Source organism: Crotalus tigris, unplaced genomic scaffold (genome assembly GCF_016545835.1).
Source record: "Crotalus tigris isolate CLP2741 ecotype Arizona unplaced genomic scaffold, ASM1654583v1 scf7180000020932.1150333, whole genome shotgun sequence".
NCBI lineage: Eukaryota > Metazoa > Chordata > Lepidosauria > Squamata > Viperidae > Crotalus > Crotalus tigris.
The window spans coordinates 289,744-304,931 of NW_024098263.1; the positions used below are offsets into that span (position 1 = coordinate 289,744).

A 15,188-nucleotide genomic window follows, 5' to 3' on the forward strand; every position below is an offset into this window, starting at 1 on the left:
CGGTCGTAAGTGCAGGACTACCTCTCCTCCGATAGAGCCGGGAGAGCACCCGGCAGTCCCTCCTCGTCATAAGTCGAGGGCTCTCTGTACCCCACCCCTGAGGCTAGCGGCATGGTCCTTGAACTTACGACGCCGGCCAAAATCACGCCCCTCTTGATTGTCCTCCAGAGACTTTCCCGACGTCCCGCCAAGACGTCCTATCCGATCTTCTGTTCCTTCCCGAAGATATGACGGGATTCGGACAAGATTTGGCCGCTCCAAAAGAAGGCCAGGGTCACGACCTTTGGCCCGTCCTCGTTTTTGTGACCGGTCCTCGCTCGATTTGGCCGTCCGGCTGCAGCCTGTGACTTTCCTTCCCCTTTCCCCCCCCCACTTCGGTTGCCGGGAAGGGATGTTCTGCCCGGCAACCTCTTTTTTTTATTTTTATTTTTAAAACTAATGATGGGTGGGAGGGAAAGTAGAGGATGGATAGATGAATGGATGGATAAAAAAAGGAAGGAAGGAAAGAAGGATGGAAGGGTAAGGATTGATGAATGGAAGAAAGAAAGGAAAGAAGAAAGAAAGGAAGGGTTAGGATTGATGGAGGAAGGAGGGATGGATGAAAAAAAGGGAGGGAGGGAAAGTAGAAGATGGAAGGAAGGAAGGATGGATGGATGGAAGAAAGGAAAGGAAGGAAGGGTTAGGATTGATGGAGGATGGATGGATGGAAGAAAGGAAAGCGAGGGAGGGAAAGTAGAAGATGGATAGATGAATGGATGGAAGAAAGGAAGGAAAGAAGGAATGATAAGAGGATGGATGGATGAAAAAAGGAAAGAAAAGGAGGAATAAAGAAGGAAGGATCAGGATTGATGGTGGATGGATAGAAGAAAGGAAAGGAGGGAGGGAGGGAAAGTAGAAGATGGATGGATGGAAGAAAGGAAGGAAGGGAGAAAGGAAGAAAAAAAGGGAGGGAGGAAGGAAGGGTAAGCATTGACAGGTGAATGGATGGAATAAAGGAAGGAGGGAAAGTAGAGGATGGATAGATGAATGGATGGATGGAAAAAAGGAAGGAAGGAAGGGTAAGGATTGATGGATGGATGGAAGAAAGAAGAAGAGGAATAAAGGAAGGAAGGATCAGGATGGATGGGTGGAAGAAAGGGAGGGAGGGAAACTAGAAGATGGACGGATAGATGGAAGGAAGGAGGGAGGAAGAAAATATAAGGAAGAAAGGAAGGAAAGGTAAGGATTAATTGAGGATGGATGGATGGAAGAAAGGAAAGGAGGAAGAATGGGATGGATAGAATAACAGAGTTGGGAGGGACCCGGGAGGTCATCTAGTCCAACCCCCCACTCAGGCAACAATTCCTTTCCTCCTCCTCCTCCTCCACAATCATGATTATAGCATCTCAGCGTTTGTGATTTTCCCGGCCAGCTTCTGACGAGCAAACGATAACCAGAGAAGCTGTATTCACTTAACGACATGCAATTCACTTAAGGACGAATGTCGGGAAAAAAAACAGGGTTTTAAAATTGGCCGGAACAGAATTCACAGCCGTCTTGCTTTGCAGTAGAAGTTCTGATGTCAGTTGCAGTTGTTAAGCCTGGCTTAGCGACGGAAACGCTGTTCGGCATTGTAGTCGAGACTTGAGGACTAGCTGCTTTGGAGTGCAGCATAATTCAAGCTGGGGGAAAAAATGGGGTGACATCTTCTCCTCTCTCTCTCTCTCTCTCTCTCTCTCTCAGCTTCTTGTCGCCACCAAGTTTGACTTTGAAGGAAGGTCTCCTGACTTGAGCAGGGGGTTGGACTAGATGACCTCCGAGGTCCCTTCCAACTCTGTCCTTCTAATGATTCTGTAAGGGTCTCCTGCTTGAGCAGGGGGTTGGACTGGATGACCTCCAAGGTCCCTTCCAACTCTGCCGCCTATGATTCTGTAAGGGTCTCCTGCTTGAGCAGGGGGTTGGGCTAGATGACCTCCGAGGCCATAAATCAGCTATAAATCAGCTAAAAAGAAATCTGTTTTTTTTCCCCCCTCATTTTTCTGATCTCGGTTTGTGCTGGATCCCGCCGCCAAGGGAGAAAGCTGGCTTGTTGCAAACTCCCCTTTCTCTCCTCCAGGTCCCTACGGGACAGCCGAGTTGTCCGAACACCCGTCTCTGGGATTCACACATCCGACGGCCGCGGCTTTCGAACCCCTGTCTTTTCTCGGCACCGGGCCAATTCCCAGCCGAGCAGGTAAACCAACCAGGGCTGGAAAAACGGGAAGCGGGGGGGGGGGAGCGGGGAAATCCGGATGTCGTAACTCCGAAACGGTCACTGAATGAATGGCTGTAAGGGGGGAGGCCTGCATTTGAGTTTTTATTCTGGGTTTCTTTTTTAGTGAACTTAAAGCAGACAAATACCTGTAAATATATTTGTCCCCTTTCCTTTCCTTTCCTTTCCTTTCCTTCTTCCTTCCTTCCTTCTCTTCCTTCCTTCTCTTTCTTGCTTCCTTCCCTTTCTTTCCGTCTCCCTCCCACCCTTCCCTCCATTTCTTCCTTCCTTCCTTCCTTCCTTCCTTCCTTCCTTCCTTCCTTCCTTCCTTTCTTTCTTTCTTTCTTTCTTTCTTTCTTTCTTTCTTTATCCCTCCCCCCTTCCCACCCATTTCTTTTCTTTCTTTCTTTCTTTCTTTCTTTCCTTCCTTCTTTATCCCTCCCTCCCTTCCTGCCCATTTCTTCCTTCCTTTCTTTCTTTCTTTCTTTCTTTCTTTCCTTCTTTCTTTATCCCTCCCTCCCTTCCCACCCATTTCTTCTTTCTTTCTTTCTTTCTTTCTTTCTTTCTTTCTTTCTTTCTTTCCTTCTTTATCCCTCCCTCCCTTCCTGCCCATTTCTTCCTTCCTCCCTTCCTTCCTCTCTTTCTTTCTTTCTTTCCTTCTTTCTTTCTTTCCTTCTTTCTTTATCCCTCCCATTTCTCCTTTCCTTCCTCCCTCCCTCTTCCTTCATCTTTCTATCTTTCCCTTTCCTTCTTTATCCCTATCTCCCTTCCCGCCCATTTCTTTCTTTCTTTCTTTCTTTCTTTCTTTCTTTCTTTCTTTCTTTCTTTCTTTCTTTCTTTCTTTTTTCCTTCCTTCTTTTCTCAAAATTCCTTTCTTTCCTTCTTTCTTTTCAAAATTCCTTCCTCGCTCTTTCTTTCTTTCTTTCTTTCTTTCCTTCTTTCTTTATCTTTCCCTCCCTTCCCACCCATTTCTTTCTTTCTTTCTTTCTTTCTTTCTTTCCTTCCTTCTTTATCCCTCCCACCCTTCCTGCCCATTTCTTCCTTCCTTCCTCCCTTCCTTCCTTCCTTCCTTCCTCTTTCTTTCTTTCTTTCTTTCTTTCCTTCTTTCTTTCTTTCTTTCTTTCTTTCTTTCCTTCTTTCTTTATCCCTCCCATTTCTCCTTTCCTTCCTCCCTCCCTCTTCCTTCATCTTTCTATCTTTCCCTTTCCTTCTTTATCCCTACCTCCCTTCCCGCCCATTTCTTTCTTTCTTTCTTTCTTTCTTTCTTTCTTTCTTTCTTTCTTTCTTTTTTCCTTCCTTCTTTTCTCAAAATTCCTCTTTCTTTCCTTCTTTCTTTTCAAAATTCCTTCCTCGCTCCTTCTTTCTTTCTTTCTTTCTTTCTTGCTTTTTCTCTGAAAATTCCTTCATTCCCTTCCCTCCAACCCTCCCACTCCTTCTTTCCCTCCCTCCTTCCCTCTTCCTTCCTTCCTTCCTTCCTTCCTTCCTTCCTTCCTTCCTTCCTTTCTCAAAATTCCTTTGTTCCTTCCCTCCAACCGTACCACTCCTTCCATCCCTCTCCTTTTTTCCTTCCTTCCTTTCTTCCTTCCCTGCAACCCTCCCACCCTTTCCTTCCTTTCTTCCCTCCTTCCCATTCCTTCCATCCGTATTTCTCCTTCCCTCACTCCTTCCATCCTCCCTCTCCTTTCCTTCCCTTTCTCCCACTTCTTCCCTCCCTCTCCTTCCTTCCTTCCCACTCTTTCCATCCTTTCTTCCCTCCTTCCTTCCTTCCTTCCTTCCTTCCCACTCTTTCCATCCTTTCTTCCCTCCCTCCCACTCCTTCCATCCATCCCTACTCTCCTTCCTTCCTTCCTTCCTTCCTTCCTTCCTTCCTTCCTTCCTTCCTTCCTTCCTTCCTTCCTTCCTTCCCACTCTTTCCATCCTTTCTTCCCTCCTTCCTTCCTTCCCACTCTTTCCATCCTTTCTTCCCTCCTTCCTTCCTTCCTTCCCACTCTTTCCATCCTTTCTTCCTTCCCTCCCTCCCTCTCCTCCTTTCCTTCTTTCCTTCCCTCCCTCCTTCCGTTGTAAGTGGAGGACCAGCCGCCGTGTCTGACACTCTGTCTCTGCTCCGTCTTTCCTCCAGCCCCTTTCCGACCGACGGCTCCTCCCCCCGAAGACTTCTGGTTGGCCGCTCCACACCTGGCCGAGGGACAAGGCCCCGCCCCTTTCTTCCAATCCCCAGGTAAGATGTCAATCACGCTTCGGCCTGGCCAGGTGAGCCGCGGCTCACCTGGACCAACCTCAGGCCCGTTTCCACCTCTCCATCTGGGCAAAAAAACGAGAAAACCAAACAAACAAACAAAAAAAATCAGATCGGTGTGGCTGAAGACCTTGAGGACTAACCCCTTAAGCAAAAAAAAAAAAAAAAAAAAGACCTTGGAGGTCATCCAATCCAGCCCCCTACTCGAGCAGGAGACCCTTACAGAATCACAGAGTTGGAAGGGACCTCGGAGGTCATCCAGTCCAACCCCCTGCTCAAGGAGTAGACCTTTAGAGAAGAACACAGTTGGAAGGGACCTTGGAGGTCATCTAGTCCAACCCCGTGCTCAAACAGGAGACCCTTACAGAATCACAGAGTTGGAAGGGATCTTGGAGGTCATCCAGTCCAACCCCCTGCTCAAGCAGGAGACCCTTACAGAATCACAGAAGGGACCTTGGAGGTCATCTAGTCCAACCCCCTGCTTAAGCACAAGACCCTTGCAGAATCATAGAATGACAGAGTTGGGAGGGACCTCAGAGGTCATCTAGTCCAACCCCCTGCTCCAGCAGTAGACCTTTAGAGAAGAACACAGTTGGAAGGGACCTTGGAGGTCATCTAGTCCAACCCCGTGCTCAAACAGGAGACCCTTACAGAATCACAGAGTTGGAAGGGATCTTGGAGGTCATCCAGTCCAACCCCCTGCTCAAGCAGGAGACCCTTACAGAATCACAGAAGGGACCTTGGAGGTCATCTAGTCCAACCCCCTGCTTAAGCACAAGACCCTTGCAGAATCATAGAATGACGAGTTGGGAGGTACTTCAGAGGTCATCTAGTCCAACCCCCTGCTCAAGCAGGACACAGCATTAATCATAGAATGACAGAGTTTGGAAGGGACCTTGGAGGTCATCCAGTCCAACCCCCTGCTCAAGCAGGAGACCCTTACAGAATCGCAGAGTTAGAAGGGAACTTGGAGGTCATCTAATCCAACCCCCTGCTCAAGCAGGAGACCCTTACGGAATCACAGAGCTGCAAGGGACCTCGGAGGTCATCTAGTCCAACCCCCTGCTCAAGCAGGAGACCTTACCAGAATTATAGAATAATAGAGTTGGAAGGCACCTCGGAGATCATCTAGTCCAACATAAGGATGGAATACGAGGAAGGGGGGGCGACCTCCATTCATCCATCGTCCCAACCTTCTCCAGATGTTGGTTCTCCGGAGAACCTTGGAAGGAACCGGGTCCCACCAAGGTTTCCGAGGAAGTCCAAGATGGGGAGAAGAGGACCAGCTTGGTCCATGTGGGTCTTGTGAGGTGGAAACATCTCAGCTCGGTATCTTCTTCGCAGAGGCTCACAAGGTCCCCTTTGAGGTGGAGAAGCACCACCCTGGTGGAGATGAGATGGTCTTCTCCGGGGAGCTGAGTCCTCCAGAAGCCGAGCAGGCGATCTCTACAGGTGAGAGAAGAGCTGAGGTTCTCAAGAGTAGAAGTTCCTCAAGTCCCATCCTTCCTTCCATCTTCTCGGCTGGGCGTCTTTGGGTGGAGAAGATGGGTGGAGATATGGGTTGGGGTTCTCCTACCCCAGACTCCCGTGGAGAAGGGCGGTTCTCAAGGTGGGAGGGTTTGGCCTTGGTTTGGGAAGCCATCTTGGGGCGTGATCCACCCAACTCATTGGCTCCACTTGAGTAGAGGCCATGAACTGGACCACCATCTTCTCCACCCCCTTTGGCTTTGCCATCCGTCGTCTTCCCCTTCATCTTCTCCGTCCATCTTCATCTCCATCCATCCATCTTCTCTTTCTCCACCATCTCCTCCATCCATATTTTCCTTCTCCATCCATCTTCTCCTTCATCTTCTCCGTCCATTCATCTTCTCTTTCTCCCCTTCACCATCTCCTCCATCCATATTTTCCTTCATCTTCTCCATCCATCTTCTCCGTCCATCTTCTTCATCCATCCATCTTCTCTTTCTCCCCTTCACCCTCCTCCATCCATATTTTCCTTCATCTTCTCCTTCATCTTCTCCGTCCATCTTCTTCATCTCCATCCATCCATCTTCTTCTCTTTCTTCTTCTATTCTTCATCTTCTCCGTCCTTATCCTTCTCCTCTTCACCACCTCATCCATCCATATTTTCCTTCATCTTCTCCATCCATCTTCTTCATCTCCATCCATCCATCTTCTCTTTCTCCTCTTCACTACATCCATATTTTCCTTCATCTTCTCTGTCCATCTTCTTCATCTCCATCCATCTTCTTCTCTTTCTCCTTCTCCTTTTCTTCATCTTCTCCATCCTTCTCCTTCTCCCCTTCACCACCTCCTCCATCCATATTTTCCTTCACCTTCTCCATCCCTCCTTTTCTTCTCTGTCCATCTTCCATCCATACATCTTCTCTTTCTCCACCATCTCCTCCATCCATATTTTCCTTCATTTTCTCCTTCCTCTTCTTCATCTCCATCCATCCATCTTCTTCTCTTTCTCCTTCTCTTACTCTTCCTCTTCTCCATCCATCCATCTTCTCCTTTTCCCCTTCACCACCTCCTCCATCCATTTTGTCCATCTTCTCCATCCATCTTCTCCTCCTTTTTCTCCTTCTCCCCTTCATCTTCTCCATCTGTCCTTCAACTTCTCCATCCATCCCTCCCTCCCCTTCTCCCTTTACCTTCTCCATCCATCGTCTCCTTCTGCCCTTCACCATCCATTTTGTCCTTCCATCTCCTCCATCCATCGTCTCCTCCTTCTTTTTCTCTTTCTTGCCTTCACCTTTTCCATCTGTCCTCCTTCATCTTATCCATCCATCCATCCGTCTCCACCTTCTCCATCCATCTTCTCCTTTTCTCCACCTCCCTCTTCCTTTCTCCTCCTCCGTCCATCTCCTTCTTCTCCTCCTCTCCTTCACCTTCTCCATCCATCTTCTCCTTTTCTCCTCCTCCCTCTTCCTTTCTCCTCTTCCATCCTTCTCCTTCACCTTCTCCATTCATCTTTTCGGCCCTCTTCTCCTCTTCTCCCTCTTCCTTTCTTCTGCTCCTTCTCCACCCATCCTCTTCTCTTTCTCCGTCCACCTGCTCTTCCTTCTCCTCCTTCTCCTTGTGCCTTGTCCTCCATCCCTCCCTCCCTCTTTGGTTTTTTTTGGGGGGGGATATGGTACCACCAGGAGATCCCGCATGGCGTAGTCAGCTTTGATCTCACTTGCGGGCAAACGTTCGAAAGAGGTTAACGTGCCGTTGTAAACCTTGCGTTGTCGATGTCCTTCTCTAGTTCCTCCTGCCTTTGGGGCTGCTCTCCCTACCATGGAGGAGCTGATGGGCTTTCAACCCTCTCTGGACTACGGTCTGCTTCCTCCTCAAGGAACTCAAGCAGGTGAGCTGAGTGAGGAACATGTGGACGTTTCATGACCCAGCTAGGGAACATCATCAGTGCTAGAAGGGAGGGAGGTATGTGGGGAGGAGGAGGAAGGACTGTGGGGTTCTTGGTGGTCTCTGAGCTTGTCTTTTTTACTTGCAGACGTCTCATGACCCAACTAGGGAACGTCATCAGTGTTAGAAGGGAGGAGGAGGAGGAGGAAGGACTGTGGGGGGTGCTCTCTGAGCTGGGTGATTTCCTTGCAGACGTCTCATGACCCAACTAGGGAACGTCATCAGTCCTTGAAGAGAATAGTTGCAAAAAAAAATGAGAGCAAATCCTAGTTACTTAACCTCACTGATAACGTTACCTAGTTGGGTCACGAAAGGTCTGTTAGAAAACAACTAAGCTCAGAGGGCACCCAGACCCCACAGTGCCTTTTCCACTGGACGTCCCAGGACAGAGAGAGACAACTGGAGAAGAGCAGGGGGTTGGATTAGGTGACCTCCGAGGTCCCCTTCCAACTCTGTCCTTCTATGATTCCGTAAGGGTCTCCTGCTTGAGCAGGGGGTTGGACTAGATGACCTCCGAGGTCCCTTCCTGCTCTGTGATTCTGTAAGGGTCTCCTGCTTGAGCAGGGGGTTGGACTAGATGACCTCTGAGGTCCCTTCCAAGTCTGTGATTCTGTAAGTGTCTCCTTGAGCAGGGGGTTGGACTAGATGACCTCCAAGGTCCCTTCCTGCTCTGTGATTCTGTAAGGGTCTCCTGCTTGAGCAGGGGGTTGAACTAGATGACCTCCGAGGTCCCTTCCAAGTCTGTGATTCTGTAAGTGTCTCCTTGAGCAGGGGGTTGGACTAGATGACCTCCGAGGTCCCTTCCTACTCTGTGATTCTGTAAGGGTCTCCTGCTTGAGCAGGGGGCTGGACTAGATGACCTCCAGGGTCCCTTCCAACTCTGTCATTCTATGGTTCTCTAAAGATCTCCTGCTTGACAGGGGGATGGACTAGATGACCTCCAAGGCCCCAACCCTGTTATTCCATGACTGTAAGGGTCTCCTGCTGGAGCCGGGGGTTGGACTAGATGACCTCCTTGGTCCCCTTCCAGCACTTGTCATTCTATACTTCTGTAAGGGTCTCCTGCCTGACAGGGGGTTGGACTAGGTGACCTCCATGGTCCCTTCCAACTCTGTCATTCCACGGTCCTGCAAGGGGCTCCTGCTTGAGAGGGGGAGGGACTAGAAGACCTCCGAGGTCCCCTTCCAGCCCTGTTCTTCTATGGCTCCGTAAAGGTCTCCTGCTGGAGCAGGGGGTTGGGCTAGATGACCTCCGAGGTCCCTCCCACCTCTGGTGCTTCTGCTGTCTCTCCAAGGCACCTTTCCTCTTTTGAACCTGAACAGCCACGCGTTCCTAGTTCCGGCCGTCTGGAGGGACCTCAAACGGAGGCAAGCCATCCCCGACCATCGATGGTCTGGAATGGGGAGACCTGTAGAACATCAACCCACATCTAACCAGCTTCCGACCAGAAATGACGGCTGTTCTTTCTTTTCTCCCCAAAAAAACAGGCTTCTCGGAGACTCCGGTCTCCAAAGAACTAAGATTCGAGGACGAAGACATCATTGTCCTCCCTGCAGAGACCTGCCCCACCCTGGAGAAACCAGAAGAAGGGAAGAAGGTCCTTCAGAGTCCCAAGGGAGAAGACAGACGACATCCAGAAGACCCAACACTAATCAGGGTTCCCGCCCCAAAATTCGAGAAGGCCCAACCGTGTCTTCCCTTCCACGCTGGAGAAGAAGACTTGAGTCCGTTTCCCAGCTTCGAAACCGAAGATCTGGTGGGTTCTCCTACCCAACGGGGAGAGAAGAAGGATGAGAGCAAGGTGACCCTCGCCCCGCAGATGCAGGAGGTGACAAGTCAACGTTCTCCTGTCCAGAAAGCTGATGGACCTCCAGTTTCTCCTGCTCAGAAAGCTGATGGACCTCCGCATTCTCCTGTCTGGAAAGCTGATGGACCTCCACTTTCTCCTGGATTGAAAGCTGATGGACCTCCACTTTCTCCTGGATTGAAAGCTGATGGACCTCCAGTTTCTCCTGCTCAGAAAGCTGATGGACCTCCACTTTCTCCTGGTCAGAAAGCTGGTGGACCTCCCGTTTCTCCTGGATTGAAAGCTGATGGACCTCCACTTTCTCCTGTTCAGAAAGCTGATGGACCTCCACATTCTCCTGTCTGGAAAGCTGATGGACCTCCACTTTCTCCTGGTCAGAAAGCTGGTGGACCTCCACTTTCTCTTGGACTGAAAGCTGATGGACTTCCCATTTCTCCTGGATTGAAAGCTGATGGACCTCTACTTTCTCCTAGTCAGAAAGTTGATGGATCTCCAGTTTCTCCTGGACTGAAAGCTGATGGACCTCCACATTCTCCTGTTTGGAAAGCTGATGGACCTCCACTTTCTCCTTCTCAGAAAGCTGGTGGACCTCCACTTTCTCCTGGATTGAAAGCTGATGAACCTCCAGTTTCTCCTGCTCAGAAAGCTGATGGACCTCCACATTCTCCTGTCTGGAAAGCTGATGGACCTCCACTTTCTCCTTCTCAGAAAGCTGATGGACCTCCAATTTCTCCTAGTCATAAAGCTGATGGACCTCCCATTTCTCCTGGATTGAAAGCTGATGGACCTCCAATTTCTCCTGTCCAGAAAGCTGGTGGACCTCCACTTTCTCCTGTCCAGAAAGCTGGTGGACCTCCACTTTCTCCTCTCTGGAAAGCTGACACCCCTCCACTTTCTCCCATTCGGAAAAGTGATCCACTTCCATCTTCTCCCACCCAGCCTGCCGAGAAAGCGGAAGAAACCAGTCCATTCCTAGCCACGCCAGAAATCAAGTCCTCTTCTTGGCCCGCCCAACTCCCGTTGGACCTTCCTGGGCAGGAGAAGCTATATGAGAAGAAGGAGAACCAGCAGCAGCCTCCCGGCTCACCTGAAAAGCTGAAGGAACCAACGGCAGCTGAAGCTGGAGGACATCTCCCAGATCCTACAGGTAAGGAGAACTTCGACAATGGTCAACGCTTCGTGGTGGACTCTCGTCTTCTTCTCCTCCAAGCCAACCTCTTTCCTTCCTCTCTTTCTCAGTCTGAACTTCTTCTCTCACGGGATGGTCCTGCTCTTGATAGGTTATGAGTTGAGGGCTGGAGAACGTCAACGAGAAGGCCTTCCGTGGCATATTTAGGAGACCGTGTAGAAGAGAACAGAGTTCTCCAACTTGTTCCGGGTTGGCAGCCCGGAGAGGGGAAGTGGGGATAGTGCTGTGGACGGGACGGGTGCGTGTGCGAGCCCCCGTGAGGTCCGAGCCCCCATGAGACTTGTGCGAGTGGGGCTGGTAGCACCTGTGACGTTTGTCCGAGCACTTGTGAGGCTCGCGTGAGCGGGGCTGAGAGCACCTGTGAGGCTCACGCGAGCGCCTGTAACGCTCACGCGAACACTTGTGAAACTCACGTCAGTGGGCCTGAGAGCATCTGTGAGGCTCGTGCGAGCACCTGTAATACACAACACACTTGTGACTCCTGCGTGAGCGGGGCTGAGATCACCTGTGACGCTGGCGCGAGCACCTGTAACACAAAAATACTTGTGACGCTCGCGTGAACAGGGCTAAGAGCACCTGGGAGCTTCGCGCGAGCACTCGTAGCACTCACACAAACATTTGTGAAGTTCGCATGAGCCAGGCCGAGAGAATCAAGCTCACGCGAGCAACTGTAACACTCATGCGAACACTTGTGAAGCTCGCATGAGCGGGGCTGAGAGCACCTGTGAGGCTCGCGCGAGTACCTGTAACATGTGAATATTTGTGAAGCTCGCATGAGCAGGGCTGAGAGAACCTGTGACGCTCGCGCGAGTACCCGTGACGCTTGCGTGAGTACCCGTGACGCTCGTGCGAGTACCCGTGACGCTCGCGCGAGTACCCGTGACGCTCGCGCGAGTGGGGCTGAGACCATCCGGGATGTTTGTGCGAGTGGACCCACAAACATCCAAGACTCTCTTGCGAATGAGGCCCCAAACGCCTGCAACGACCGTGCGAACAAGGCCGAGTGTTGGCACGAGTGTGGTCGCGCACACCCGTGATATGCAAGTGAGGCTCTTGAGCGCTTGCAATGATCACACGAGTGAGCGCTCGCGCGCGTGCAGTTACACTCTCCTGTGATGTTCGCGTGAAGGCCCGAGCGTCAGCCAGGATTGTGCCAGGATTGAGCGCTCGCTCAAGTGTGACCGCTGACACCCGCGACTCACGAACGAGGCTGCGACGCTCGCACAAGTGACACCTCAAATGTTTTTGACACTCGTGTGAGCGAGACCCTGAACACCCACGATGTTCGCACGAGTCGGGCCTCGGGCACTTGCGCAAGGGGGTCCACGAGCGCCTGCGAGTGGGGTTGTGTGTGCGCGCACATGTGCCCGCACCACCCAGCCACTCACATGGTCCGGTTGCAAATAGGCTATGGACCAGTAACAGGCCTCAGTCCGCAGGTTGGAGACCCCTCACTTAGAACATAGAGCAGGGCTCTTCAGACTTGGCCCTTTTATGACTGGTGGGACTTCAACTCCCAGAATTCCTCAGTCGGCCATTTTGATGAAACCGCAGGCTTGGATCCAGACTCTCAGGGGTCTTCAAACTTGGACCTTTTATGACTGGTGGACCAACTCCCAGAATTCCTCAGTCGGCCATTTTGATGAAACTGTGGCCTTAGGTCCAGACCAGGGGTCTTCAAATTTGGCCCTTTTATGACTGGTGGACTTCAACTCCCAGAATTCCTCAGTCGGCCATTTTGATGAAACTACGGGCTTAGATCCAGACTCTCAGGGGTCTTCCAACTTGGCCCTTTTATGACTTGTGGACTTCAACTCCCAGAATTCTTCAGCCAACATGCAGTTTCATCAAAATGGCCAACTGAGGAATTCTGAGTGTTGGAATCCTCCAGTCATAAAAGGGCCAAGTTGGAAGACCCCCTGGTCTGGATCCAAGCCCCCAGTTTCATCAAAATGGCCGACTGAGGGATTCTGGGAGTTGAAGTCCCACCAGTCAGACTTGGCCCTTGTATGGCTGGCGGACTTCAACTCTCAGAATTCCTCAGCCAGACACACTGGCTGAGAAATCCTGGGAGTTGAAGTCCACCAGTCATAAAAGGGCCAAGTCTGAAGACCCCTGAGAGTCTAGATCCAAGCCTGCAGTTTTATCAAAATGGCCGACTGAGGAATTCTGGGAGTTGAAGTCCACCAGTCATAAAAGGGACAAGTTGGAAGACCCCTGAGAGTCTGGATCCAAGTCCGCAGGTTCATCAAAATGGCCGACTGAGGAATTCTGGGAGTTGAAGTCCACCAGTCATAAAAGGGACAAGTTGGAAGACCCCTGAGAGTCTGGATCCAAGGCTGCAGTTTCATCAAAATGGCCGACTGATGAATCCTGGGAGTTGAAGTCCACCAGTCATAAAAGGGCCAAGTCTGAAGACCCCTGAGAGTCTAGATCCAAGCCTGCAGTTTTATCAAAATGGCCGACTGAGGAATTCTGGGAGTTGAAGTCCACCAGTCATAAAAGGGCCAAGATGGAAGACCCCTGAGAGCCTAGATCCAAGCCTGCAGTTTTATCAAAATGGCCGACTGAGGAATTCTGGGAGTTGAAGTCCACCAGTCATAAAAGGGCCAAGATGGAAGACCCCTGAGAGCCTAGATCCAAGCCTGCAGTTTTATCAAAATGGCCGACTGAGGAATTCTGGGAGTTGAAGTCCACCAGTCATAAAAGGGCAAAGATGGAAGACCCCTGAGAGTCTGGATCTAAGTCTGCAGGTTCATCAAAATGGCCGAGTGAAGCATTCTGGGAGTTGAAGTCCACCAGTCATAAAAGGGCCAAGTTGGAAGATCTCCTGGTCTGGATCCAACCCCGCACTTTCATCAAAATGGCCGACTGAGGGATTCTGGGAGTTGGAAGTCCATCATTCATAAAAGTCCACCAGTCAGTTGGAAGTCCATCATTCATAAAAGTCCACCAGTCAGACTTGGCCCTTGTATGACTGGTGGACTTCAACTCTCAATTCCTCAGCCAGGCATGCTGGCTGAGGAATCCTGGGAATTGAAGTCCACCAGTCATAAAACAGCCAAGTTGGAAGACCTGCTGGTCTGGATCCAAGCTCCCGATTTCATCAAAATGGCCGACTGAGGAATTCTGGGAGTTGAAGTCCACCAGTCATAAAAGGGCCAAGTTGGAAGACCCCTGAGAGTCTGGATCCAAGCCCGCAGTTTCATCAAAATGGCCAACTGAGGAATCCTGGGAGTTGACGTCCACTAGTCATAAAAGGTCCAAGTTGGAAGACACCTTGGTCTGGATCCAAGCTCCCGGTTTCATCAAAATGGCCGACTGAGGGATTCTGGGAGTTGAAGTCCCACCAGTCAGACTTGGCCCTTGTATGACTGGTGGACTTCAACTCTCAATTCCTCAGCCAGGCATGCTGGCTGAGGAATCCTGGGAATTGAAGTCCACCAGTCATAAAACAGCCAAGTTGGAAGACCTCCTGGTCTGGATCCAAGCTCCCGATTTCATCAAAATGGCCGACTGAGGAATTCTGGGAGTTGGTCCACCAGTCATAAAAGGTCCAAGTTGGAAGACCCCTGGTCTGGATCTAAGCCCGCAGTTTCATCAAAATGGCCGACTGAGGCATTCTGGGCATTGAAGTCCACCAGTCATAAAAGGGCCAAGTTGGAAGACCCCTGAGAGTCTGGATCCAAGCTCCCAGTTTCATCAAAATGGCCGACTGAGGCATTCTGGGAGTTAAAATCCCCCAGTCATAAGAGGGCCAAGTTGGAAGACCCCTGACCTAGAGTCTTCTCTTGACATCTTGAGCTAGATCCAAACATCCTCCTGGTCAGCTCAAGATCTCCTTGAGGTGGACCTAGTGGCGTGGGTGGCGGACACCTCCACGGTCAACGTCAAGGACCATTGAATCCTTGGAGGGTTCCTTGATGTTCTCCTAGTTGTGTCGGGACCGGACCCGCGACGAAGGGGGTCTTCAGGTCTGTCGCAGGAACTCCCGGATTCTTTGAGGCTGAGAAGTTCTGGAAGTTCTTCTCGGAAGAACATCCTTTGGGCCACCGGACCAGGAGCTTCTCATCCGTGGGAAGAAAGTTCTCTACTTTGTGGTGGTCACCCAAGGTTTTGGTTTTTTTTTGTCTTCAGCAGTGTCGATGGGATCTCTGCCGGGGGAGAAGCCCCAGGTGGGACCTCCCGGATCCGTGGTTGAAGAGCCCCCGTTGGTCAAGGAATCCGCCGTCCATCCCGTGGAGCCATGGACAGGACCGGAAGGTGAGTAACGGAACGGAGAAAGTCTTCCTCCTCCATCCTCCCATTTTTTTCT

General features: G+C 50.8%; 1 protein-coding gene across 17 annotated transcripts in view; it reads left to right on the top strand.

The window, feature by feature from the left end:
- The window catches only part of LOC120319679 (microtubule-associated protein 4-like), a 166,366-nt gene that overhangs the window by 85,614 nt on the left and 65,564 nt on the right, over nucleotides 1-15,188 (top strand). For 13 of the 17 annotated variants that reach the window (XM_039368760.1, XM_039368764.1, XM_039368766.1 and 10 more), the window contains 6 exons: nucleotides 2,096-2,212; nucleotides 4,350-4,448; nucleotides 5,811-5,918; nucleotides 7,720-7,821; nucleotides 9,365-10,831; nucleotides 15,011-15,136. In XM_039368760.1, coding sequence (XP_039224694.1) covers nucleotides 2,096-2,212; nucleotides 4,350-4,448; nucleotides 5,811-5,918; nucleotides 7,720-7,821; nucleotides 9,365-10,831; nucleotides 15,011-15,136 — 2,019 coding nt within the window. The remainder of the gene's footprint in view (nucleotides 1-2,095; nucleotides 2,213-4,349; nucleotides 4,449-5,810; nucleotides 5,919-7,719; nucleotides 7,822-9,364; nucleotides 10,832-15,010; nucleotides 15,137-15,188) is intronic. The other 4 variants (XM_039368762.1, XM_039368776.1, XM_039368773.1 and 1 more) reach the window with 4 other exon arrangements.